This window comes from Gekko japonicus, unplaced genomic scaffold, assembly GCF_001447785.1.
Source record: "Gekko japonicus isolate JY-2015 unplaced genomic scaffold, Gekko_japonicus_V1.1 scaffold1908, whole genome shotgun sequence".
Taxonomy (NCBI): Eukaryota; Metazoa; Chordata; class Lepidosauria; order Squamata; family Gekkonidae; genus Gekko; species Gekko japonicus.
The window spans coordinates 324,482-351,976 of NW_015176032.1; the positions used below are offsets into that span (position 1 = coordinate 324,482).

Sequence of the window (27,495 nt, forward strand, 5' to 3'; positions counted from 1 at the left end):
AGAGGGGGCATTGCTTCCTAGTAGTGTGGTTCCCTGATACTAGGGGATGTATAGCAAGTTACCGCCTTGTCCTGCGACAGGAGCCCCCAACATGATGTCGGCTGGCACCTTTCTGGTGCCTGACAAGTGTTTTTAAAAAGTGAGAGTGAGGCCCGGTGGGGTTTTGCCCAGGAAGGGTTCTGGTTGGCTATCGGAGATTTGATTGGCTGTGCAGATTTTTAAAAACATTGCTTTGGTGGTGGCCGCAGCGCAAGGATCTTCACTGTGTGGCTGAAGGTAAGCTGCAGCAGCCGTTTGTATTTATTTTTTATTAGATTTTTTCGGCCGCCCTTCCTTGCAGACAAGTCTCAGGGCGGCTTACAACAGAAAAAGGCATAGAAGAAGTAATTAAAAATTAAAGCCAAGAATAAATACATAATACATACAGCGCCAGTGATTCATCAGCATAATATAGTCATTCCAAGATGGTGGGGAAAAAATTCAAATTTCACAGGCCTCCGGGCGGGGGGCTCGCGGAGGATGGAGGGTATGAGAGAGTGCCAGACTACATACTGTGCTGTCGCTGTCCTCGAACCGAATGCCTGGTGGAACATCCTTACGTGCCCTGAGGAAGGGTAAGAAGAAGAAGAAGAAGAGATTGGATTTATACACCGCCCTTCACTCGGAGTCTCAGAGCGGCTTACAAACTCCTTCCCCTTCCCCTCCCCACAACAGACACCCTGTGAGGTGGGTGGGGCTGAGAGAGCTCTGACAGAAACTGCTCTTTTTCAAGGACAGCTGTGCCAGAGCTTGTGACTGACCCAAGGTCATCCAGCCAGGTGCAAGTGGAGGAGTGGGGAATCAAACCTGGTTCTCCCAGATTAGAGTCCGCACACTTAACCACTACACCGAACTGGCTCTCAATATCCACAGGGCATGGATGTCCTCCAGCAAGAGGGTTCCACCAGGTAAAGGCCAAGCTCCAAAAAAGCTGGCTCCACCTCCTACTGTAGCCGTTTTGTGGCAGCTGTTCTGTGGCTGTGCCGACCACACTGTGTCAGAACTCCAGAGGTACCTGCCGGCTCGAAAAAGGTTGGGGACCTTGTTCTACCTACTCGGGGAATGAATGAAGACATTTCATAACCTCTGAGGTGTAAAGATTCTTGTGTTGGATAAGCTTGTTGGAAGGGTTGCCGAGTGCCATACTCCCATGCTTTGAGTGCCAGTAGTTACTGAGAGGCTGCGTAACCCTAAACACAGAATGTTAGACCCTGGCGTGGAAAGAAGTGTTTACATGACTGCTTGGCCACCAGTTTGGTGTAGTGGTTAAGTGTGCGGACTCTAATCTGGGAGAACCGGGTTTGATTCCCCACTTGCACCTGCTGATGTGACCTTGGGTCAGTCACAAGCTCTGGTCCAGCTGTCCTTGAAAAAGAGCAGTTTGTGCCAGAGTTCTCTCAGCCCCACCCACCTCAGGGGAAGGGAAAGGAGTTTGTAAGCCGCTCTGAGACTCCAAGTGAAGGGCGGGGTATAAATCCAATCTCCTCCTCCTCCCTAAACTCCGTCTCTCCACTTCAGCTACTCATCCGTAACCGCAGTGATGTATACGCCATGGGGTAACACTATGATAATAAACAATAGTTAAACATGCTGCAGAAATTAAAAGGGGTATTCAGTTCTGCACTTTGAGAGCCGCTGATTGATTCCTCTGCCTAATTTATTGTTATCCTGTCCTTTCAAGGAGGACAGAGAAGCATACATGGCTCTTTCCCATATCTGCGTAATAACCCCGTGAATTAGGCTGAACCGTGAGACTGACTTCCCTAAAGTCCACTAAGCAAGATGGGAATTTGAACCTGGGTCTCCCACATCCTAGTCCCGACACACGGACCACTGCACTGGCTCCCTAATGCAGCGGTTCTAACTCCAGATGGTTTGTCCAGTGGCCAATTACTAACATCCTCCAAGGAGATTCCTCTTTTTGGTTATTCAGAAAACAGGGATCTGTGTTTTTACTTTACTTCTGAACGCCTTCCAAGAAACTGTCTTCTCGCCGAAGTCACTTGGGGTTTACTTACACATATTGTAGGTTATGGAAGGATGCTGGAGAGAAGTGCTTTTTGTATAGCTCAGAAACGTGAGCCGATAACTTGGCTTAATCTGTTTAAGAGTGTAGGTGTGTGGGAACTGTGCCACGTTGCAGGGGCTGGCCAGAGGGAGCTGCCAGTTTCTATCTTTACCAAAGGCCGTGAGTTCCCAAGGTTCCTCTGTAGACTTTGCTGAACTTGTTAAATAACAGCAAGGAGTCCTGCTTTAAAGGGCCATGGGGCTGGCTTTCCGTTAGCGTGACAGTGCCTCTTTGCGTGTGTGGTTTTTCCCTTCTCCTTACGACATGGTTTGTGTCTTAGGTGCACTCTCTGACCCCGTAAGCCGAAACAGATCAGAATTTTTCTATGCCTTAAACGGCTCTTCAGTGGATTCCCAGCCGCAGACAAAATCGAAAAACACGTGGTATATCGATGAAGGTAACGAGAGGACATACGTCGTTGCGTTTGCGAGCGTAACAGCAGATTGTGGCGGCGAATGAAGGCCTTATAAAGGATAAAGGAAGTTTGATTTAATGGCCCTTGTTGTGTTGTGGAGCAGCCTAAGTAGCCTAGGCTAGCCCAGTCTCATCAGAGCTTGGAAGCTGAGCACAGCTTGCCGTAGTTAGTCCTTGGATGGGAGACCTCCGAGGAAGACCAGGGTTGCCTTAAGAACCCCATGGTGGAGGCCGCTGTACGTCGGTTGCGACTTAACAGCACACTTCGCCTCTGCTGTGTTGTGGATTGAGAATACTTCTGATGGACCCCCCTGCAGTGTAGCTTTTCTTCATCTGTTTGTAAGACACTGTTTGATCTAGTGTATTTGTCCTCTGTAATGTTCAAAGTTCAAAGATCCACCGAAGTAAGGGTCTTGGTGCTAGCCCAGGGAAATTGTTTTAACGTTTGCTTTGAACAGCTGCACTGCCCCGTACTATATTGCAGAGTGCTGAGTGGGAAAACAAAGCTCCTTAGGCTCAGGGAAGCCCCTTCCCCGGTTCTTTGGTTCCTGGCCAGTATTTAGCAAGATAGTGCAAGGCATTTTATCTGGCTCCTCTCCCACCGTTAACTTGAGCTTTTGAGTCATCACGGAGAATGTCTGAGGCAATGTTCTGTGAAAGTTCGACTTTGCCCTCCTTATTAGACGAGCTGGGATGCAAGATGCTTATAAATAGTAACTTACCCGCATAGCGGCTTGTGACCTCATGCACTGAATGTTGACTCATGATTTATTTACATATCTTCAGGTAACAGACTGGTGACTCGATCCTTTTGTGCACTCTCAGAAAACAGTCCCTGCCTTGGCTAGATGCAGTATTTTGAATTGCAGATTTATTTATTTTTTTTAACGGCTTGCCGCAGTAGTTTTCAAGTGTTCTTTCTTCAGGGAAGCTTTTGCCTGCTTAGCATCTCCTGTGTGCTGGGGAAGAGTCTAGGGGATGTGTATACTCAGCTGTACACTCAGTTCATTCAAAGCATTGGCCAAACATGTCTGGCCTTAGCTGTCCCCTTCGGGAACTGCAGCTGCAAACACCTCTGTTTCCATGAAAATGATTAGGCGGGGAACAGCGGTAGTGGTAGATAAGTTGTCTTTAAAGAAAGCGTATCTTTCACTACTCACCTTCTCATCGAAGAGCCCCTAACGAGCTTCCAAAAACTATAAAATTCCCAGGTTTTGTAGTATTTGTGCGTTAAAGTAAAGCCCGGTGTCATTCTGGTTTTCCCCATAGAACGTTCATCTCACCAGACTGCAGACAGTTGGAATTGATAGCCTTGGACATGTGCTTCGAGGAGTCTTCCTAAGCAGAATTGTGCCTGTCTAAGCCCATTAACGTCAGTGGACTTAGGAGGGTGTAACTCTCCTTAGGGTAGCACCGTTAGCCTCTCTTTCCAGGCTCATGTCCCTATTTACTGTCTTCTAGCCTGATGTTAGAAAAACATCTGTCCCTTGACAGTCCCCAGTATATTGTACAAATGGGTCCGTTTTTATAACAGTCTCATTCATCCGAGAGAGTGATTGCTTGCATTTTTTTTTGTTCTCTCGTTGCATGGAAAGCTGCACAGAGCATTGGTTCAGGCAACTTACTAAATTCTTGTTGGACTCCCCAAATGTTGCTGATTGCCTTTGTCTTAATTTCAACAGTTGCTGAAGACTCTGCAAAATCCCTTAATGACTCGTCTCCTGGGTTCGGACATTCTTCGCCACCACTTCAGCCTCCCCCAGCGAACAGTTTATCGGCCGAAAACCGATTTCATTCCCTGCCTTTCAGCCTGACAAAGATGTCCAGCAGTAACAATGCTATTGGACACAGCCCTCTCTCTTTATCTGTTCAGTCGGTTATCGGAGAGGGGAGTGCCGGGAACCTCCAGGACAGTCCTCCGTCAACAGTGCAAACAGTGGCACCTGTCAACATGCCTGTCAACATGCATGGGCTTGAAGCAGGTTCCTTGGCTGAAGTGAAAGAGAACCCTCCTTTCTATGGAGTAATCCGGTGGATTGGACAGCCTCCAGGAGTGAATGAAGTGTTAGCAGGACTAGAACTGGTAATTAACATTCATTTCAAAAGACTTCATTGTTTCGTTCATCTGTTTGTACAGCATCTTTTCAAAACAGGACACCTCCTTTGGCTACAATTCTGGATTATGGACCAGGTGTCATTAGTGGAATCTGGTATTTGGGCTGTGTGAAACAAATCGATAGCGTATCCCTGAAGCTGGTATTTGGGCTGTGTGAAACAAATCGGCAAGGTAGAAACCGGCAGGATGAATTTGCCAGGGGTGTGCAAGAGAAAAAAAAATCATTTTTTAAAAATTCGGGTATATTGGACATGAAAAATATCCGTATTTCCCGATATTCCCAAATCCCAATACCGGTATGATATTCAGATCTGGTAATATTTTAGAATCCTGAATTTGTTCAGGTTCATTATGTCCTATGGGGACTGTTAAAGTCAATTGCAAATCTATCCTGGGGTATATTCAGTGGTCTGGAGGAGGGGAGGGGTTGAGGTAGAGGCACCAGATTTGCAGCAAAGCTGCTGGAGATGCTCAAAAGAACCCCCCCCCCCCCAAGTTTCAAAAAGATTGGACCCAGGGGCCCAATTTTGTGGGGCACCCAAAGAAGGTGCCCCTATCCCCCATTGTTTCCAATGGGGGGAAAATAGCAAGGCAGTACAAGCCCAGCAGAATGTCCCAGAGAATCTCTGCAGTAGAAAGTGAGTTCTGGGGGGGCATTTTTGCAAGGCCAGCCAGCAACAGAACCAGTGCATTGTGTCCAGCTGAACCAGTGCCACTGGTATTTTTTCCCCAGCTTGGATACTACTAAATGCACACCCCCTAGGATTTACCTTCCTCTAGCACAGTACCAGAGGTGGAAGATGCCATATCTCTCTCCCCGGGGCAAGCAGTAGTCTCGTATCTGCATCTCTTTTTCTTGCTGTGTGTTCTTTCTCTTGGCAAGAGCTGTGTGGGCACATCCCAGCCATGTCTTCTGACTTTAAAGGGGTAGAACTAGCAGCTAGGCGAGTGAAGAGCGTGGAAGCGTGAATGCACCTGCCCACCCAGTCAGCCATTCCATTAAAGCAAAACTGTACGGAGGTCTCTGGCCATGTAGTGGGAACCGTTAACCCTGTTGTGTTTTGCTGAAAGATACAGTTAAGGTTTATGCATTGAACCCAAATGTGCCCAGCTTGCTACTGGGCAAGATTTGCTTGTTGAATCTAATTTTTAAAGAAGCAAGTCACTTGAGCACTCACGTTGAGTTCGTCACAGGCTGGCTATGGGAATCCACTTCTGAGCTATGTGGTGGTCAGAGTCCAATGCAGAGTGAAGTGTTCCAAAGTCATTGCTGAATTGAGGCCAGTGCTGCAAATTATATCAGTAGCCCCTTGATTATATTGAACAGCATCCCCCTCCCCCCCAAACATTGTCTTCATCAAGCCCTTTCTTCATTGTCAGTCTGCCTGCTGAGGAAATCCTGCAGACTGCAGAGGATTCTAGGAAATGCAGACATCGAGGTTACACAGTGCACTGCCCAGTTCAAATTGATTATCATCTTATCCACTATAAACAGAGGACCTGAGGCAAGATTGCTAGCTGTGAACAAACTGCTTTTCAGGGACATCTCTATGATCCCTTTGAATTTAATGGAGAAAGGTTCTAAAGAAACCTAGATCCTAAAGAAAGTTTCTAAAGAAACCTAGAGTTTTTTTTTTAAACAGGTGTTAAGACACCGTTGAATAATTCTAACCAGGCACCAGATAGCGTGTCCCTGAGGTACGATAAGGGTCATAATCACAGCAAAATGTTTATTTACTTACTTCATTTGTGTTCGAATAGCCCCATATAGCTGGGCAAATCATTTGCTTGGTAGGTAGCAAACCGGAGTTCTTACGAATAACAAACTGGTACTGATATAACACCCTGTGCAGCGAATTACATGCAAGCTCACCACCCACAAAGCAAAACAAGTCTTTGATATTTTTAAAAAGACCATGGTGGGAGGAAACCACACAATTTGTCACAGGAAAAATATGCAATAGGCAAGTGGCTAGATGCAATCATATTTACAGTACTTTATCAGGTCACCAATGAAAGGCCAACAGACTGCTTTTTAAAAAAAAACGAGATTCCTTCGGTTTTGTGCTGCTAAACACCAAGATTGGTGCCCGTTACCTAGGATTAGGGGTGTGCAAAAAAAAATCAAATAAAAATAAAAATTGGCCCATTCGGATTTGGTAGAATTGGGCAGAATCAATTTCGGCTGGCAGTAGGACTCCCGCATGTCAGTTTCGTCAGTACCAGCCCATTTGGGAGTTTTTCTGCCAGCCAAATGTCAATTTCGGCCCCATTATATCCTATGGGCCATTGAAGTAAATGGTAAAAACATAGGGGGGGGGGGCCTTCAGGGAGAGACTCCAAACTCGCAGGGTAGCTGCTGGAGCCTCTCCCCAAGATACCAACCACGTTTCAAGAGCATTGGGCCAGGGGGACCAATTCTACGGGCCCTCAAACAGGTTGCCCCATCTCATCCATTGTTCTCTACGGTAGGAAAAAATGTTACTTTTTCCCCACCATAGAGAACAATGAAGGGGATAGGGGCAACCTGTTTGCTCTGGAGCCATCCTTCCTGAGCTAAGACAAAAATATGTGAGCTGGAGGCTAAAAAACTGTGAGCTAGCTCACACTAACTCAGTTTAGAGAGAACACTGGTTATGACTAATTATGATGTTTTACTTTTGTATTGTTTTTATGTGTTTTTAACTTTTTATGTAAGCTGCCCTGAGCCTCCTCCAGTGGGGGGGGGGGTCAATTCGGTGGCAAGTCTATTCAGATCAGAGAATCTGAATCGGCCTGCAGCAGCCCGAAAAGGGTCCGAATGGGCCATTTTCGAATGCACATCCCTACTTAGGATTAGAAGTCTTGTTGACCAGATGCCTTAGAATTTCCCTTTGGGTCTGATTGTCCGTTAGGTGTAGTGGTTAGGAGCGCGGACTCTAATCTAATCTGGGAGAACTGGGTTTGATTCCCCACTCCTCCACTTGCACCTTGGGCAAGCCGTAGTTCTGTCAGAGCTGTTCTTGTAAAAGAGCAGTTTCTGTCAGAGCTCTCTCAGCCCCACCTCCCTCACAGGGTGTCTGTTGTGGGGAGGGGAAGGGAAAGGAGTTTGTAAGCTGCTCGCCCCACCCACCTCACAGGGTGTCTGTTGTGGGGAGGGGAAGGGAAAGGAGTTGGTAAGCCGCTCTGAGACTCCTCCTCCTCCTCTTCTTCTTCTTGAGATTATCTAAGAAATGTGACTTTGAGGACTGTGTTGCCGATTTTGCTAGTTCCTTGACTCCTTGGAATTGTAACAGGTGGCACTCCGCATATCCCTTATCGTAGCTGCTGTCCACGCTCTGTTCACTTTGGTCAGAAGCTCCAGACTGAGCAGAAGGCGCTTCCGTGATTGCACTCAGGCTCTGGTTTTCTGGCAGAAACTAGGTTGCTTTCGGCATTAGATCCCTATTCCTTTGTGCTTGTTTGTTTGTTTGTTTTTTATTACATTTTTATTGGTTTTAACAAATAACAAGTAACATGTAAGTCTAATACATTAATGTAGTAACAAAGTTTGTACAGAATGAAACTTTTCCAAATCCAAAAACAATACATCTATATTTCAAACAGACTTAACTGCAATGCTTAACAAATCATGCCATCTGAAGGTCTCTTGGTTCTGATATTTATGTTTCTATAGGCGAGTATAGTTCAAGTATAAAATAATCTTATATAAGAAAGTTTTACAAGATATAGTCCATAATTGATCACTGAAGTGCAAGAACATTTATAACCATTTCTGCATGTTTTGCCAGGAAGAGGGCAAGTATTCCTCTGAGGCCAAAAATTCTAGTATAGGGTTCCATTTTTCCATTATGGGTCTAAGTACTGGTTTCAGAGCTGAATTATTTATTTTGCTGGTCACAGAATCCATAAGGAATTGATCCCATAGTTTTTGGTACCACATTGTCACAGTTGGAGGTTTGGGATCTTTCCAGCACGTGGCAATTGCTGTGCGGGCTGCAAAGATCATAATATCCAAGATCTGTTTATGCTTATGTGTTTCTATGTGAAGTGGCCAATGTCTTAAGAAAAGACTTTCAGGATTTAATGGGATTGTTAGCCCTGTTACTTTAAAAATGATATTTTGTATGTCAGTCCAAAATTTAGCAATCTTTTCGCATTCCCACCATGAATGAGCAAATGTGCCTATTCCATCACATTGTTTCCAACATTTTGGAGAGATATTTGGATATATGCGGGATAGGCGTAGAGGGGTCAGGTACCACCTTGTTAGAATTTTAAAATCCTGCATCTCTAGCGGTATAGAGCTTGGATAGGGATGTTTGGTTTCCCATACTTCCCTCCAAAAGTTATCGTCAAGTTGCGTTTTGCAATCTTTTTGCCACAACTTTTGGTAGGGAATGGTTTTTGATAAATTTGTGAATTTAGTAGTTGGTAGGTCGCTGAGATCAGCCCTTTGTCAGTATGTTCAAAAGTGTGAAAAAGAAATTCTAAATCTGTGCGGGGTCTTCCCATCATTTCTTTCATATGTGTTTGTTCTATAGCATGCTGAAGTTGTAGATAAAGAAACCAAGGCACTTTACATCCTAATTTGTGTTCAATCGCAAATTTGGGTAGGATACCTTTTTTAGTTGTTAGCCTGCGCTGGATCTGCCAGCAGATCCAGCGCAGGCGCACTAGATCCCATTGGTGTGAATGCACACATGACCACTCGAAGATCACCAGTTACTGGTAAGCAACCTGTTTTTCCTTGACTCTGAACCCTTGGAATTGTAACAGGTGGCACTCCGCATATCCTTTGATCGTAGCTGCTGTCCACGCTCTGTTCACTTTGGTCAGAAGCTCCAGACTGAGCAGAAGGCGCTTCCGTGATTGCACTCAGGCTCTGGTTTTCTGGCAGAAACTAGGTTGCTTTCGAAATTAGATCCCTATTCCTTTGTGCTTTTTTGTTGTCTTCTCTTTTGCGTCTTCCAGGAAGAAGAATGTGCAGGCTGTACAGATGGTACATTTAAAGGGACTCGATATTTTACGTGCGCACCCAAGAAGGCGCTCTTCGTTAAGCTGAAGAGCTGTAGGCCGGACTCCAGATTCGCCGCATTGCAGCCTGTATCCAACCAGATCTTTTGCGTCTTCCAGGAAGAAGAATGTGCAGGCTGTACAGATGGTACATTTAAAGGGACTCGATATTTTACGTGCGCACCCAAGAAGGCGCTCTTCGTTAAGCTGAAGAGCTGTAGGCCGGACTCCAGATTCGCTGCATTGCAGCCTGTATCCAACCAGATTGAACGCTGTAACTCCTTAGGTACTCCTTGTAGCCTTTCTTTGGTTTTTTTATTCTTACATTTTATTGCTTTCAAGATATTTTGGGAAGGGATGGGATAGGGTATTTCTGTCCAGTCATAAAATGACAGCTCCCCAAAATGAAATGAGTCTGCTTCATTCTTTTGTTTCATGCGCGTCAGGTATGGTTTCGAATGTTATTTCTTACAACAGTGGTGCCAGCGGTGATAACAGCAGTTGAAATGTTTAACGAATAAGAAAGTCCTGCTCACATTAGCAGTTTGATGAAACAGTTCTTTTGTGGAATTGCTGTGAAATGTGGAACATATTCAAGATGTATTAATTATAGCTGGTGTTTTTCGTTCCTGCACTGTCTGAAAGGCATCAGCATCTCTGCTCTTAAAGCAAGTGCTAATTTACAAAGCCAGACATTGCAGTCCACAGTTCAAGAGCGGCATTTAACAGTTTAAGAGTGGCATTTGCCGCTCTTCACTTTCAATCCATGCCCACTGAAGTGCTGCTTGGAAGGTGTACCAACAAACCACAGGAACAATGTGTGTGTATATGTGGTACCGCAGTAGAAGATCTATTTCATTACATCATGGTCTGTCCTTTATACTCAGGCCTAAGAAGCAGATTCCTATCTGGAATTTTAAGCCAAGTTTGCAACTTACCTGACAATGAAAAGTTGGTTTTCCTCTTGTCGGACATATATCCCCTGGTTACTCGCAAGCCAGAAAAGTTAGATCCAATGCGGTTTCTAGTTGTCTAACATAGAGCTTCAAATTGGTAGCATAGTTTCTATGATTGTAAAACTTTGTTTTATTGTTGAAATGTTATACAGTCTTATTTTGAAGGCTTTGTTTTTAGAACAGTATTTTTGAACCTTAAATTTATATTGTGTATATTTTAAATTGTAACGGCCTACGGCCATATGCAATAGATTTACTTACTACTACTAATTTACAAAGCAGAAACTTCAGATGAAAGTTAATGCTAACGTGTAGTGCTGTGTGCTTGGCATGCGTGAGCTGCCATCTTGAATCTGGGCTTAAAATCTGCAGCGTTGCTTGCTCTTTCTAGGAGGTAACCTTTGATACATGTGTAGAGAAAAAGTTATTTTAGTACGTATCCTCCCCCCAGATGAAAATATTGTGGTTTGGAGCCAGACTAAGGCTTCCATAAGGGCAGGGATTAGGGTTGCCAGCCTCCAGGTGGGGCCTGGGGGTCTCTTAACAGCTGATTTCCAGCTGACAGAGATCAGCTAGAGATCAGCTCCCCTGGCGAAAATGGCTGCTTTGAAGGGTGGACTCTGTGGCCTTGTACCATGCTGAGGCCCCTCCCCTCCCCAAACCTCCCCTTCTCCTGGCTCCGCCCCCAAAGTCTCCAGGTATTTTCCTTTTTTAAATTATATTTTATTATTTTCCACATAATATGTTTACAACAGAAATATCATACAATTTTGGAATGGTATACAAGTTAGGCGACAACCTCCAAGAACTCCGCTATGAAGAAATAGATACTGTTTTAAATGATAGTAATTAAAGATTGTAAAACTTAGAAAATAGAGCATTATGAGAACAGCTTGATATTCATGGTAGAAGCCTAAGCGAAATAAAATAATAATTATCTGTTTATTAAATTTTGTGTTATTTGTCTAGGAGTTCGAGGAGATGATAGCAACTGTTTAACAAGCAGTCACTGGCAGTGAATAAGAAAACAATTTTATTTATATTAAGTAGACACTGGCAGTGCCATAGAGTATAATTGGAAGGGAATAGCTTGTCTCCAGGTATTTTCCAACCCAGACCTGGCAACCCCAGCAAGGATTTCTGCTCACAGAGTACAGTTTTCCTGCCTCCTGCCTCCCATGGCATCCTGAAATCTTATTCCGGGGTCTCCCATCTCTCAGGACAGCATTTCTGGGGGCATTTTGGACTGTGGGGCACGTGGGTGCGAAAGTGGCACTTCATGAGTGGAAGTCCCTGTGCCTACAGAAAGTACAGTGTGGACCCAACCCCAGTGTTCCAAGCGCTGCCAAGATTTTCTTGCTGCCAAGAAAGCCAGAGGACTAAGACCCCTGGTACGGGAGACATTCTGCCCCCTCTGCAGCCTCTAAAGCTGGGTCGTGCTGAAGGGAGGGGCAGTGGCTCAGAGTCAGGTAACATCCTGCACCTCATTCAGGCCCCGTAGGAAGGAACCGTCTGTACAACAGAGCCACTCTTTTATTTTCCCTCTCTGCTGCAGAGTTCAGACCCATACTTAACTCTCCACATGTTGTTCTTAAGCTTTCGGTGGCTATCTAAGTGAGGTGGTTGAAGAAAACACTCCTCCAAAAATGGAAAAAGAAGGCTTGGAAACGATGATCGGGAAGAAGAAAGGAATCCAGGGTCATTACAACTCCTGCTATTTAGACTCCACTTTATTCTGGTAGGTTTCTCGGAGCTATAGTTTGAAGCGCCAAGGCTGAGAAAAATGATGCAAGTGGCTTGAACCTAAGCTCAGTAGGTGACTGCTAGCTGGCACACATGGTTGTGTGGTGTGGTGGTAGTCTGAACAAAACTTCCTGAAACTCATTGGACCTATATACGTGTTCTGAATTCTCTCATAGAAGAACCCTGCCATTGCACTCACTTTCAGTGAGGGTCAGGTTCAGTATTAGGTGTGGTTTGGGGTCAGTGAGGGGGATGCTGGTAAGGCACCTTGTTTACATGGGCGTGGTTGGGATTCACTGCAGCAGGAAGTGGTGGCAGCTACAAGCAGAGACATCTTCAAGAGGAGATTGGATAAGCGTATGGAGCAGAGGTCCATCAGTGGCTATTAGCCACAAGGTATAGATGGAACATTCTGTCTGAGGCAGCGATGCTCTGCATTCTTGGTGCGTGGAGGGCCACAGTGGGAGGGCTTCCGGAATTTCGGCCCCACTGGTGGACCTCCTGATGGCACCTGGGTTTGGGCCACTGTGACACAGGGTGTTGGTGGACTGGATGGGCCATTGGCTTGATCCAGCATGGGTTCCCTTGTGTTCTTATGAGGTGAGAATGTAGAGGGAAGGCTGTGAAAGGACCACATCTGGTGGCAGCGCAGAGTTGTGCTTGTCTATTACCTGCTTGCCTATAACAGGGCTCTAAAATGCCTAGAGTATATAGCAAGTCTCAACAAATTGTCTTTGGCTCTAAGATCCCCTCCCAAAATTTAGGAGCCTTGTTTGTTTTTCAGTCCTTTGGGGTTTTGTTATTTTAATAACCGTATTCTATAGTTATTGTTACCACAAAACTAATCTTAAACTTTTAATCCAATTGCTTTCGTTTGTGTTTTGAATAAAAAAAATATCGTTCATTGGGTTTGCCTGTGTCCTTTATAAATTTTGTATCTCCAGTACCTGGCATTGCATTTTATGACATGCATGGTCTGGCCTGAGAAAGTAGCGTTTATGTCAGATCCAGCCCTCGTTAACAGATGAGTCTGACACCTCTGCAAGGTTTTCCAGGCAAGAGAGGAGCAGAGGTGGTTCTGATGGCACTAGTATTTCTGGCCACTGTGTGACACAGAGTGTTGGACTGGATGGGCCTTTGGCCTGATCCAACATTGGCATCTCTTATGTTCTTATGACAAGGTCAGGCTAGCTCGGGCCATCCGGATTAGGGCAAACTGTCACGAGAACCAAATAATCCAACATGCTTTTTTATGATTCTCAGCCTTGAAAACATCCTTCCTGCTGGGGTTTCCAGGGTGAAAACATTTTCTCCTCTCTTTCAGCCTCTTTGCGTTTAGCTCAGTTTTGGATACTGTTTTGCTTAGACCAAAAGAGAAAAATGACGTAGAATATTACAGTGAAACTCAAGAGCTTCTGCGGACAGAGATCGTGAATCCTCTCAGAATGTAAGTAAAGGCAAATGAACCATACTCGTAATTTTTGCCAGGAAGCTCTTGTCCTTGCTCACTGCTACCAGCTGTCTCAATATAATGTGCGTGTGTGTGTGTGTGTGTGGGGGGGGGTGTGTGTGTGTGTGTGTGTGTGGGTTGTAGGAAGATCAGAATGTGCTCTCAGTTCACACAATTTAGGTTTGACTGTCCCTAAAACGGTGGTCATCGGCCTTTCCAGAGCTGGGTCCCAGTAACTCAAGTATGTGACAGGAAGTCACTCACACTAAAACTATGTGTGAAGGTAAAGTTTCCCTTGCTCAAAAGCCAGTTGAATCCGACTCTAGGGTTGCGGTGCTCATCTCCGTTTCAAAGCCGAAGAGCCAGCACTGTCCGAAGATGTTTCCGTGGTCATGTGGCCGGCATGACTAAACACCAAGGCGCACGGAACGCTGTTCCCTTCCCACCAAAGCGGTCCCTATTTATCTACTTGCAATTTCTTGATTTCGAACTGCTAGGTTGGCAGAAGCTGGAACTAGAGACGGGAGCTCACTCCGTCATGCGGCACACTCGGGTCTCGAACTGCTGAGCTACCGCCCTTCCACAGCCTGCAGTTCAGCGTCTTAACCACTTGAGCCACCGCAGCTCCTAAAACTATGTGACAGGAACCCAAAATTATGACCTTTTTGGTGCACCCAGCCTATGACCCATGGGTGGCAGACCAAGAGAAACATGGAAGGGGGGAAGTATACCAGGAGGTGTGCTACACAGTGAGGAGCAAGCTAAGAGTCAGAACCTTGGCGGAACCTCCGAGCCGGGGAAATGTAAGCCACCCAGCACTCTGCTCACGGGAAAGGGCGGCTGGTAAATTGAATATAATAAGTAATAAGTTCTCTAGGAGGCTCAGAGATTATATTTAGCTCCCACTCTGGTGATGGTTCTGCCTTCATGAGCAGCCTTCCTTTGTGGTTCAGTCCGTCTCTCTCAAACCGTTATCTTTATGTTGTAGATACGGATACGTGTGTGCGACAAAAATAATGAAGTTGAGGAAAATCTTAGAAAAAGTCGAAGCAGCTTCTGGATTCACTTCTGAAGAGAAAGGTAACGAGACGTTTTTGAGCATCGCTCTGTGGCTTCCGTTACACATTGGAAGGAGGTTGACCAGAGGCCTGGCATTTCAAGACCTCAAGAAAGGAATTGAACCTGGGCACATCTGAGGGGATTAAAACCTAGTTCTTTATTGGAAACAGCAGAAATGGACACACTAACTTTGATTTTGAAAGGAAAACCAGAAACGACATTCGAAGATACATGGTCATGATTTTATAACTGGTTTGAAGATTACATTAAGTAAACAATACAGACATCCGAACTTGCTTAGGGCAGATACAGTAAAAACTTGATACATTTGCAGACGATATATTTAATGATATGAGGTGAAATACATAAATTGATGATAATTTAGGCATGACTTTGTTAAAGATACGAGTAGAAGAGACATTTCCCCCCCCTCATTTATGTTTATGTCTTTAAAAATTATATATATATGCACACACACACACACTCTCTCGAAAGCTTACACCTTGAAACCCTTGTTGGTCTCTGAGGTGCTACTGGATTCAAACCTAACTGTTCTACTGTAGACCAGCATGAAACAGATTTTATGGAAAAGACTAGGCTAAAACTGCCACTCCCCCAAAAAGGACCCACCCCAACCCTCCTCACATCTAGCTCTTTTTTTTTCCTGCGCAACCTTCTTCACGGAGAAGAATGATTTAGCTTGCCCTCAGTTTTTTTGAGAGGTGTATCTTTGGAAAAATATTTTACAGAACTTCTGCAGTATTCTAATAAAATTCCAGTTCTCTTTGGACATAAGAACTTAAGAACATAAGAGATGCCAATGTTGGATCAGGCCAAAGGCCCGTCCAGTCCAACACTCTGTATCACACAGTGGCCAGAAATACCAGGTGTCATCAGGAGGTCCACCAGTGGGGCCAGGACATTAGAAGCCCTCCCACTGTTGACCCCCCCAAGCACCAAGATGACAGAGCATCACTTGCCCCAGAGTCCCTATCTATACCTTGTGGCTAATAGCCACTGATGGACCTCTGCTCCATATGCTTATCTAATTCCCTTTTGAAGCCGTCTATGCTTGTAGCCGCCACCACTTCCTGTGGCAGTGAATTCCAAGTGTTAATCACTCTTTGGGTGAAGAAGTACTTCCTTTTATCCATTCTAACCCGACCACTCAGCAATTTCATGGAGTGCCCACGAGTTCTTGTATTGTGAGAAAGGGAGAAAAGTACCTCTTTCTCTACCTGCTCTTTCCCATGCATAATCTTATAAACCTCAATCATGTCACCCCTCAAGTTTCAAGCTGGGCGAATTTTACACCAGGCTACCAAAAAGCCATCAATAGTATTTGGCCCATTGTGAATTCGATTCGGATGAATATTTAAGTAGACTACCCCAATACAGTTCTTTGAGGCCAGCTGTTCAGACTCTTTAAAAACATGTGTGAGAGACATGATCTTAAGAACTGTTTGCAGAGTACCTTTGGTTGATATCCTAATGTGACTTCTATTCCCCCCCCCAGATCCTGAAGAATTTTTGAATATCTTGTTTCATCATATTTTGAGAGTCGAGCCATTGTTAAAGATAAGGTAACATACTTCTCTGCTATGTAATTTTACAGCAAAATAAGCTACTCGCTAGTCTGCATTTTAAGGCTAGGAAGTGTTCTGCCTTTCAGAGAATATTTGACTCATTTCAAGGTTTTTGCTTTTAGACTGTCGGAAGCATAACGTTTTACTTTATTCTTAGTGATGTTTCTGTAGTAGCGAAAGTAAAAAAAAGGCTTTTCACAGGATTCAAAACAGGGTTGGGTAAACTACAGAGATGATCTGTGACTTGTGAGACTTCAGTGGCGAATCCTTAAGCCTTCACCTCAGGGCCGCAGGGGCTTTGCTTTAATCCCTTTCTCTGCTCTGTTTTCCTGTTCACAGTCCCCCTTTGCTTCCCTCTCCACCCCCCATGGCTATTTGCTTTGCAGGATAGGCATGCAGGTACCATCAGAATAGATGTGCATTTCTGCCTATGGGGCAAAGAGAAGTTCCATTTGACATAGGGTTGCCAGCCTCCAGGTGGTGGTTGGAGATCTCCAGAGAAGAGTTTACCTGGAGAAAATGGCTGCTTTGGAAGGTGGACTCCCCCTCCCCAAACCCCGCCCTCCTGAGGCTCCACCCCCCAAATCTCCAGGTATTTCCCAACCTGAAGCTGGCAACCCTAATTTGACAGGGAAGGAGATTTAAATGGGAGGGGGTGGAATGGCACAAAGGAAGGGGGTTCCACTTTCTCCCAGTGCCACAGCTCCAATTTGGGTCTGATCCCCCCCCCCATGTAGCTGCTTTTAGGATTGGAATAAATAATGTTTTTATGTTGTCATGGATCTCCTGCATCACATGTCTTTTAAGTGCCAACTCTAAATGCTTTTCACTGGAATGTTTTTAAAACATTCTGTTTTTCTTAGATCAGCAGGTCAAAAGGTACAAGACTGTTACTTCTATCAGATTTTTATGGATAAGAATGAGAAGGTTGGCGTTCCTACCATTCAGCAGTTACTGGAATGGTCCTTCATCAACAGCAATTTGAAATTTGCAGAGGTTTGGAAAGTAGTACTTGTTTCACTTTCTGTTAGTTGGATTTATGTTTCCCTGATAGATGCTTATTCCAAGGAAAGCAGTTTGAAGCACTGGAGTGTCTTAGTAGGTGCATGTTAAAGTAGGGGAAGGGGATCTTTCATATTCTTTGAGTCTGAAGATTACTTTTTGATACCTACTACACTACGGTGACTTCACCGTAGAGCGGTAAAGACTGAGCTGTTCCGGCAAGCGTTTTAATAGCTCAGACCACACTGACTGTTCTAGCACTTTATAACAGATGGCCGCCACATCTTAATTGTAATTTTAATCCTAATAAGCTATATTTGGTTATTTTATTGATCGTACTGTTTTAGACATGATATTGTATTCATTGTTATACTGGTTTTTAAACTACTGTAAGCCGCCCTGAACCCCCTTGGTGGGAGGGCGGGGCAAAAGTCTAATTAATTGGGTATCAGTGTTTCATATCATCCCTTGGCGGGAGGGCGGGGCAAAAGTCTAATTAATTAATTAATTGGGTATCAGTGTTTCATAGGGTGGATACCTGTTTATGGGACAGTACAGGGGTCAAGATCTTTTATGATGCTGTAGTTCAGTTTTTGATGCTTTTTAAAAGCTGTACACCTGAGTACAGTGTGGAGTAGTGGTTAGTAGGGATGGGCACAAACTAGGAAAATGGTGGTTTGTGGTGATTTTTTTGATTACACGAACCACAAACTTTCACGAACTTTTCCTGTTTCCTGAACCGGTTCGTGGTTCATGAGTTCGGGAGGTGGCAGAACAGCCCCCTTGCAAGTTACAGACATCAAACTCACAGGGAGTCTTCAGCAGGCTCTCCTCCACCTGCCCTCCAAGTTTGGTGAAAATTGGATTTGGGCTATTTGAGTTATAGCCCCCCAAAGCTTCTGCCCCAGGAAAGTTCTGCTCTGGCCTCCCCTTAAATCAGCTCTGCTCTGCCCTCCCCTTAAATCAGCAAGCAGTTTTTCCTAAACTCACTCTCACATGATGAGTAACTCCTCTCTCTTCCTGCTGCAAAGAGAAAGCAGCTGAGTCAGGGTGTGGTGTGGGTGTGGGTGTTTGGGCTCTGCAGCCCGAGCATGTGTTCTGACCCGAGTCTCTCTGGTCTAAATCCAGCACTCTCACTGTGCTTCATTGGTAGAAAAGAGCAAGAGTCCAGTAGCACCTTCAGATATCTGAAGGTGCTACTGGACTCTTGCTCTTTTCTGCTGGAGACAGACCGACTAACATGGCTACCCACCTTGTACTGCATTGGTGCCTTCTGTCCATCTTGCCTGTGCGTATGAAATAACCTGCTGTGTTCCTGTGGTTCCGATCCGGCAAGGCTCCTGTTTTGTGTCTGAAGTGCCTTTTGAAAAAGGCCTCCCGTGGCTTAACACCATAGGCTGGAGCCAGCTGCAGGTGAAGCTGCTAATGGATCCGTAACTTAATTAAGACATTTTCCCCTCTCTGCCTCGTTCTTAGGCCCCCTCGTGTCTGATCATTCAGATGCCTCGGTTCGGAAAAGACTTCAAAATGTTCAACAAAATTTTCCCTTCTCTGGAGCTGAATATCACAGACCTGTTGGAAGACAGTGAGTATAAAGATAACTTGGCAGATCTAATGATCCCCGGAAACGGCATTCCGTCTGACATCTTGCAGTGATGCTGGTGGGGTGTTGTCCACATGAAAGGGTCGCGTGCAGAATATGGAAGAGAGGAGTTGAAGCGAGCTACTATGCCTCATTAGGCGTATGCAAATATAAAAATGGGCTGATGCATTCCTTACAGGTAGCTGAAGAATGGCATGGATGGTTTAGGGACAGGCTTCATGGGTGGTGAATCTTGATAAGCGTTCCCCGTATCGTCCTCCCATTAGCTTGCATCCGAACAGGATGGAATTGTATGTGTGCGTGTTGCTCTAGTTATAGTAATTAATAATCACATCAGTGTCTAGCACTGAACTTACAGCGGTAAACGCAGAATGCCCAGGAGGTCTCCTGTGCTGGTGCCAGTCCCGTAGCCAGGATTTTGTGGCTTGTGGGGCACATTTTTTTTCTGGTGGGGCTGAAGTTGTTAGTGCAGAAAGAAAAGCCACTTAGCCATTAGAAAGCTGTTACCAGTATAGCTCCGTCTGACATCTTGCAGTGATGCTGGTGAAATGAAAGGGTCGCGTGCAGAATATGAAAGAGAGGAGTTGAAGTGAACTACTATGCCTCATTAGGCGTATGCAAATATAAAAATGGGCTGATGCATTCCTTACAGGTAGCTGAAGAATGGCATGGATGGTTTAGGGACAGGCTTCATGGGTGGTGAATCTTGATAAGCGTTCCCCGTATCGTCCTCCCATTAGCTTGCATCCGAACAGGATGGAATTGTATGTGTGCGTGTTGCTCTAGTTATAGTAATTAATAATCACATCAGTGTCTAGCACTGAACTTACAGCGGTAAACGCAGAATGCCCAGGAGGTCTCCTGTGCTGGTGCCAGTCCCGTAGCCAGGATTTTGTGGCTTGTGGGGCACATTTTTTTTCTGGTGGGGCTGAAGTTGTTAGTGCAGAAAGAAAAGCCACTTAGCCATTAGAAAGCTGTTACCAGTATAGCTCTTTAAACTGCAAGCTGTCAACCACTTTAGATGACAGTTCTCAGCTGCTGCAAGTTAATCACTTCTGCCAGCCTAAGGGTCAATTCTGATAGCAAGTTGGCAGGTGGGGGTGATGACTTCTATCGCCAAAGAAAGCTAATACTTAGGCAGGAAAACTCTCTTAAAGGAGACCAGTTTCTTGACAGAGAGTTAGAAGGGATCCTAGAGGTCACCTACTCCAACCCCCTTACTCAGTGCGGGAATTAGTCAACTACAGCACCCCACTCTGCTTAAAAGAGTGAACACCTTTTAAAAATGTTAGAAATTATTGAAAAAAGCATTCACAGGAGAAATTCTTGTGGGGCTGTGCCTTTAAGAAAGGGGGCGGAGCCCCCAAAAGCCCCGCTGTAGCTATGGGCCTGGTTGGCTCTGATCACCTGTACCTTCTTAGTGGCAGAAAAGTTGGTGCCATGTGCCTTCAGGCTGTAACCTGAGCTTGTGTCTATTCTCCCACCCCACCCTGTGTTCAAGGAGGTCGGAACATGCATGAGGTTTCTTGGGAAGTTTCCCATCAGATCTAAAGATAGAATTCTTCTAGTGGCTTAAGACCAGTCTTCATTCTTCTCACTGTCAATTTGTTAATAAACACAAGGCAAATTGTATTAAGCTCTCCACTTCCACCTGGGCAAAATGGTAACTGCTTGTTCATTCTTTTCACTCTCCTGTCTTCTCAATTTTGGCTAGTATGTGGGGTGGGGCTGTGACTCAGCAGTAGAGCATCTGCTTGGCATCCTGAAGGTCCCAGGTTCAATCCCTGGCATCTCTGCTTAAAAGGATCAAACAGGAGGCGATGCGAAAGACCTCTGCCTGAGACCCTGGAGAGCAGCTGCCAGTCTGAGTAGTAGAGCTGGCGGGGGGGTGTTGCCCACTCTAGAGGCCCCGGATCCGGCCACCGGGGGGAACCCCATGCCCAAAGTACTGGAATCGGGCTGACGTGTCCAGCGTGATGACATCACCCTGAGGCGTGGCGACTCTACTGAGTAGGCAGTACTGACCTTGATGGACCAGGGGTCTGATTCGGTATAAGGCAGCTTCACGTGTTCCTTTCTGGAAAGATATTTGCAGAAAAGAAGAACTGTTTTGAACTACTGAAAGTTCATTTGTTTGATATCCGTGGTGCTTTGTGAATAGTGTTAAGGTTCTCCCCCCCTTTCTATGCAAAAAGCATAAAAGATTTGCTACCTGAAGCAATCCTTATTGATGTTTGGCATATATATATGCCTGTCGGCTAGGTTAGTCAAAAAGACCGCTTTACCGAGTGATGATTGTCGCTCTTTTCTTACAAAACGCAGCTCCCAGGCAGTGCCGTATATGCGGAGGGCTGGCAATGTATGAATGCAGAGAATGCTACGATGATACAGACATCTCCGCTGGCAAAATCAAGCAGTTTTGCAAAACTTGCAATACACAAGTAAGCTTGCTCTTTCAGAGCAGTCCTGGTGATGGGGTGGGTTTGAACTTGGCAGGAACCTTTCCAGGGGTGGTGACCAGTGTTCCCTCTAAGCTGTGGACTCTTGTGAGCAGAAATTCTACTTTGTGAGCTCCTGGCATTAAGGTTGTGAGCAAGCGATTTGGCGATTGCATAAATTAGTGTGGTCTGGAGCCACCCTTCCTGAGCTAAGACAAAAATGTGTGAGCCGGAGGCTAAAAAACTATGAGCTAGCTCACACTGACTCAGCTTAGAGGGAACACTGGTGGTGACCATCCTTGTGGCACTGGGGGCGGGGATGGATGGGACTTTTAAATGTCTTCAGGAGACATGACTAAACGTCTCTTGCCAAAGGGATGGAATCTTTAAGCATGTTTTTTTTTAAACTCTCCCGATCGTAGGTTCACCTTCATCCCAAAAGGCAGAGTCATAAATTCAACCCGGTGTCTCTTCCGAAAGACCTTCCCGACTGGGACTGGAGACACGGCTGCATACCTTGCCAGAAGATGGAGTTGTTTGCCGTTCTGTGTATAGAGACGAGCCACTATGTGGCTTTCGTTAAGTACGGCAAGGGCGACTCGGCCTGGCTCTTCTTTGACAGCATGGCGGATCGGGATGGTGCGTCTTTCTCGTTGGGACCCCCCCCCCTTTCTCTGTTTCTCATTTTCATGTTGGCTTGAGAGAGAGCTCATGGGTGTGCCCCTGAAAAGGTTTTATCTTAATTGTTTTGTAGGTTGCGTGTTTAATCTAGGGGTCCCCATTGTGGTGTCCTGGCACCCGCCCAGTGGAGAGCCAGTGGTTAGTGTCAGACTAGGATCTGGAGAGGTCTGGGTTTGAATCCTCATGGAATCTGCCAGGTGACCTTGGGCCAGTCTCGTATTTTCAGCATAGCTCACCTCACAGGGTGGTCGTGAGGATAATATGGTGGAGGGGAGGATTTCGTGAGCCACCTTGAGTCCCCATTGGGGAGAAAGGTTGGGTGTAAGTGAAGCCAGTTTGGTGTAGTGGTTAAGTGTGCAGACCAGGGGTCATTTCCTGCAGGAGCGCACAGGAGCAGAGCTCCGGCACTAAAGAGCCCAGGGGGCGGGGACATGCAACAAGCCCCACCCCATGCTCCCAGCAGCCCTCAGTCAGAGCAAGAAGCAGAGCGGTGGGTGTTACCTTCTGACACACCTCAGGTGATGTCAGGGGGTGTGGCATATGCAAATAAGTTATGCTAATGAGTTACGCTAATGAGCTCCTGCACCTCTTTTTCTACGAAATGACCCCTGGTGCAGACTATAATCTGGGAGAATTGGGTTTGATTCCCCACGCCTCCACTTGCAGCTGCTGGATGGCCTTGCGCAAGCCATAGTTCTGTCAGAGCTGTTTTTGAAAGAGAGCAGTTTCTGTCAGAGCTCTCTCAGCTCCACCTACCTCACAGGGTGTCTGTTGTGGGGAGGGGAAGGGAAAGGAGTTTGTAGGCCGCTCTGAGTCTCCAAGTGAAGGGCGGGGTATAAATCCACTTCTTCTAAATAAATGAAGAAAATTAGTCCGGGGGTCCCCAACTTACGATGCCCATGGATGCCATGATGCGCAGTGCACCTTTCCTGGCACCCGTCTTGTATTTTTAGAAAATGAGCAAGGCCGGGTGGGGCTTTTCGCCAGTAAGGCGTCTGATTGGCTACTGAGCATTTGATTGGCTTGTGCAGATTTTTAAAAGTGTTCGGCAGCAGCTGTCACCACAACTCAAAAACCGGCAGTGCGACCGAAGGTAAGCCTGTGGCAGCCATTGTGTGGCTGACTCGGTCTCCTGTGACCAACGTTGTGTGGCGTTGCCCACTGTGCTGGGTAGGATTCCTAAAGTCGCCTGCAGGCTCAAAAAGGTTGGGGACCTCTGCTTGAATCCAGTCATTACTGAGGCGCCAGAAGCTTTGATAGGTAGGGTATGTGTGGAAGGAACGTTTGTGCATCACAGAGGTCTTTGTGGATGCAACGATGTCTCTTTCCCCTGGGAGGATCCCTCTCAATAAGAGCTGAGAATGCAGGTTTTCTCCTCACTACACGGTTGCCCGCAGGTGTGGGGCTTTGTATAAATGGCCAGTATTCAACTTGTGTAGTAAGTTGAATGGTGGCCATTCATATCTCTCAGTGACATCAGTGTGTGTGGGGTGGGTTGGCTCAACCCAAGCCATTAAGAATCGAGACTGCTGCTATTTTGAAAAAAGCAAGTGCATATATACTAAATAATTATATTTTTATATTTTTATGTGTGTATATCTATACACACACATATGTGTGTGTGTGTGTGTGTGTGTGTGTGTATATATATATATATATTTATTTAGTGCCGGGGTGACTCAGAGTTTGAGACGCTGAAGCTGCAGACCGGAAGGTCTGTAGCTCGGCAGTTCGAGACCCGCGTGTTGCATGACGGAGTGAGCTCCCATCTCTGGCCCCAGCTCCTGCCACCCTAGCAGTTCAAAAGCAAGAAATTGCAAGTAGATAAATAGTTATGGCTTCAGTGGGAAGGTAACAGCGTTCCGTGCGCCTCAGTGACTAGTCATGCCGGCCACATGACCACGGAAAAGTCTTCGGACAGCGCTGGCTCTTCGGCATGGAAACAGAGATGAGCACCTCCCCCTAGAGTTGGAGTTGACTAGCTTTCGTGTATGAGTCATCATTTGCTTCTTTCTTGTGTATGAGTCATCATTTGCTTCTTTAATGCAAGTCTACTCTTTAATACTTCTATTATACTGTTCCTCTATTATAAATTTCATTTTCAGCATGAAACAGTATAGAGACCCAATAACTTTTCCAGCCCTTGATTTCTTCTCCATTTTAGCAGTTTTACTGCATCCCATTATCTTTTTAACCACTCTTATCCTATTTTGCTTTGATTCCTAGTAACCAGCTAATGTCACCCTTGCCGTCGTTAACAGATTTAAAATGACTTCTCGCGCTATTGGGTAACCCCCCTCCATAAACCAAAACAGAAGGGTCTCAGTTGAGCCTGCTCCTATCTCCGCAGCCCCATCTTGCTTTGCAATCGTTTCATGGTTTTTTATAGAGTGGAACACGGTCAGATCTGTACTGTTAACTTTGCTGATGTACTCATGACAATCTCAGGGCAACATAGTTTGATTAGATTCATTATCTGCACTTTCTTTCTCTTCTTCTTAATTTTGATATTTTCTCCTCTCCCCCCCCCCCACTCCAGGAGGCCAAAATGGCTTCAACATTCCTCAAGTGACTCCGTGCCCAGAAGTTGGGGAGTATTTGAAAATGTCCCTAGAGGAACTGCATTCCCTGGACTCCCGGAGGATCCAAGGCTGTGCGCGAAGGCTCCTCTGTGACGCTTACATGTGCATGTACCAGAGCCCAACCATGAGCTTGTACAAGTAAAAACTTGTCGCCTGGCAAAGGAGGATTGGGGTGGGGGCGCTTCTCAGTGACCCCCGGCCCCAACACAAGAAGGCTCCGCGGCGCCATCGGCTCAATCGCTCGCGCATCTGTTGCGGACAACGGACTCTTCACGGGGGTGGAAGCAAAAACGTCTAAAACGAAAGAAGTGAATATTACAAAGACAGATGAGGAATAAAAATACCCTACCAGTGACATTCTCTTACTGAAGTACTTAAGCATTTTGCACTCTAGAAAGTATCTGTGTGTGCGTGTTTGTGTGTGTGGTATTTTTAATAAAACATCTAAATGAAGCTATGAAGACTTTCAGGCTACAATTTGGAGGCACCGCAGTGTACGTGGAGCAACGTGTGTACGTGTCTAAATTGCCATGTGGAGCGTTCTGTATAGGCAACTAGGAGAACCACAAAAACCCACCGGGGTGCAATGCATGTTTCTGAAAACACTGTGCAGGTTGTACAGTTAAGGAACTTCACCTTTCTGGGTCACTGGGTAGTGGCCTAAATCTCAACACGGACATTTTTGTTGACATTTTTTTAAAAAAACAAAAACAAACCACAGCACAAAGTTAGATCATAAAATGAATAGCCTTTTGTAGTGCTTTGCGTGACAGTATGTTAACATCGGTTGTGGGGATTGCTCCGCCGTGTTCCTGTGGACCAAGAATGCTCCGTGTTTTTTGTGTGGCTAATGACCACCTTCAGGCGACTGTCGAGAGTTAAGCTGATGCAAATGTTTTTGCAGCCGTGGGGTGCGTTTCCCAGTGGTTTCCCGGGAAGCCAGCACATGGAGGGGTTTCATCGCAGTGGTCATCTGCGCAGCCTGCTCAAAAAAACCCTGACATCCGGTTCACAGAACATTCATAGAATCATCTTATGAGCAGGTTGTATGGATGACTCATTCCAGGGAAACATGTTTGCAATGCGTGCACCCACACAAAAAATCATCCCAAAAGGCGTTTCGCAGTTGCAAAACGTTGCATCAGTACTCTCTCAAAGCTTGGTTTAATCTGTTGTGTGTCTCTTCCCCCACATTGAAAACTCCTTAACAGATACCCTGCATGCCCGCTGTTAAAGATTTCTGTTCTTTTTTCAGAAGCTGTGCAATCTGTTGGGTGTTCCAACGCCATAGTTTTGCTTGCAAGAATTAATACGCCAGTTTTCAGTTGCGCTCGGAGACGGAGGCAACAAGGCTAATTCAGATGGGTTCAAGAAGATCAGTAGGGGTGTTTGTGGATGACTCCGTTTTTTTAGTGTCCTTTTTCTATATTTTGTCAAATAACCGTGTGTGTATGTGGACTAATTCAGATGGGTTCAAGAAGATCAGTTAGGGATGTTTGTGGATGACTCCGTTTTTTAGTGATATTTTGTCAAATAACTGTGTGGGAGTGTGTGTGTGAAACAGAGTGAATGTGTGAATGCACGCAGAGAGGAAAAGCCTGGGGCGTAGAAGGAAGTCAGCCCCACAGAAAGCATGAATGGCGGCCCCTCATCAAAGGAAGCAATCTTTCCACCTCCACGGCTCGGTCGCTACACACTAGGGAACGCTACTGCCATTTTTGTCTACCGCTTGGGAAACCAGTGACCAAGGTAGGACATGTACCAAGGTCTTCATTGTCTGCTTTGCTTATTCTACTCACCTGTGTATGGCGTTCAGGTGCTGTGTGCCTCTGGAATGGATTTTGGAAGCGTTGAACGAAGTTGAGAGGGTAGCACTCGAAATACCTCAGATTGTTGGGGCGAATGGTCCCCTAACAGTCCATGACCCTGTGTGTGCCATACACAGGTTTCTGGGACACAAGAAGGCAACCTGAACAATGTAAACAGTGTATTAGCTTTTTGCCTCAGGGAATGTGATTGAAGGAAATCGCTAGTCTGTTCAATAGAAGCTGTTACTTGTGACCCCCCCACCCCAGCCTGGGTATATGGTATGGTTTTGATTAATTTGGAGTTTTTTAAGGATTGCTAATGTGCGTGTGTGTGTTTTTTAATCTAGCAGGATTAAATCGGATCAGTATGTAGTTAAATCGTTTAACCTACCTTTCCGTGCATATTGGGGAAAAAACAACTTAAAAGTTTCAGTTTCCCTGTAAAGTATTGAGTGTATTTTTTTAAAAAACGAACTGTAAGTCGAATAGCTCTTTGCAGTGGGAGTAATCCTGTTGTAGTTGCCTTAAGCGTCTTTTAAAAATAACTTTGTTGGGAGAGAAGCTAAATTGTACATCCAGTTGTGAACAAAATGTGGCTGTTGAAGGGGAAAATTGATTACATGCTATGTTGCAATAGCGCATCAATAGTTTTCAGCTTGTGTCTGTGTGTTTGGGGTGGGGGTAAGAGGCTGCTTCTCATGAATAGTTGTGTCTTGATCATCTTGCTGTGCAGGTGGTGACAGAGAGAGTAGCGCTTGTACCCCTAGGGCTGGTTTCTACGAGCCGCAACTGAACTGTGTGATTGTTAACTGTGCACTCAGTATCCCGGTGTGGATCTACTCCTGCCAGGTTGAATCCAATGACTTTCTACTGCTGCAAAGGAGGATTCGTTAGCTCAGCGGAGGGCAGTCACTGGAACCGGCCTGATGTTTTTATTGGGCTTATGGGCATCTAG

General features: G+C 45.6%; 1 protein-coding gene across 1 annotated transcript in view; it reads left to right on the forward strand.

Moving 5' to 3' along the window:
• CYLD (cylindromatosis (turban tumor syndrome)) overlaps window positions 1–25,069 on the forward strand; it is a 39,982-nt gene extending 14,913 nt beyond the window's left edge. The window contains exons 5-16 of the mRNA XM_015426625.1: window positions 2,388–2,504; window positions 4,204–4,604; window positions 9,753–9,918; window positions 12,185–12,326; window positions 13,656–13,778; window positions 14,770–14,861; window positions 16,357–16,423; window positions 17,290–17,422; window positions 18,905–19,013; window positions 21,354–21,472; window positions 21,892–22,108; window positions 24,690–25,069. Coding sequence (XP_015282111.1) covers window positions 2,388–2,504; window positions 4,204–4,604; window positions 9,753–9,918; window positions 12,185–12,326; window positions 13,656–13,778; window positions 14,770–14,861; window positions 16,357–16,423; window positions 17,290–17,422; window positions 18,905–19,013; window positions 21,354–21,472; window positions 21,892–22,108; window positions 24,690–24,874 — 1,871 coding nt within the window. The 3' untranslated portion in view covers window positions 24,875–25,069. The remainder of the gene's footprint in view (window positions 1–2,387; window positions 2,505–4,203; window positions 4,605–9,752; window positions 9,919–12,184; window positions 12,327–13,655; window positions 13,779–14,769; window positions 14,862–16,356; window positions 16,424–17,289; window positions 17,423–18,904; window positions 19,014–21,353; window positions 21,473–21,891; window positions 22,109–24,689) is intronic.
• The last annotated feature ends 2,426 nt before the right edge of the window (window positions 25,070–27,495 follow it).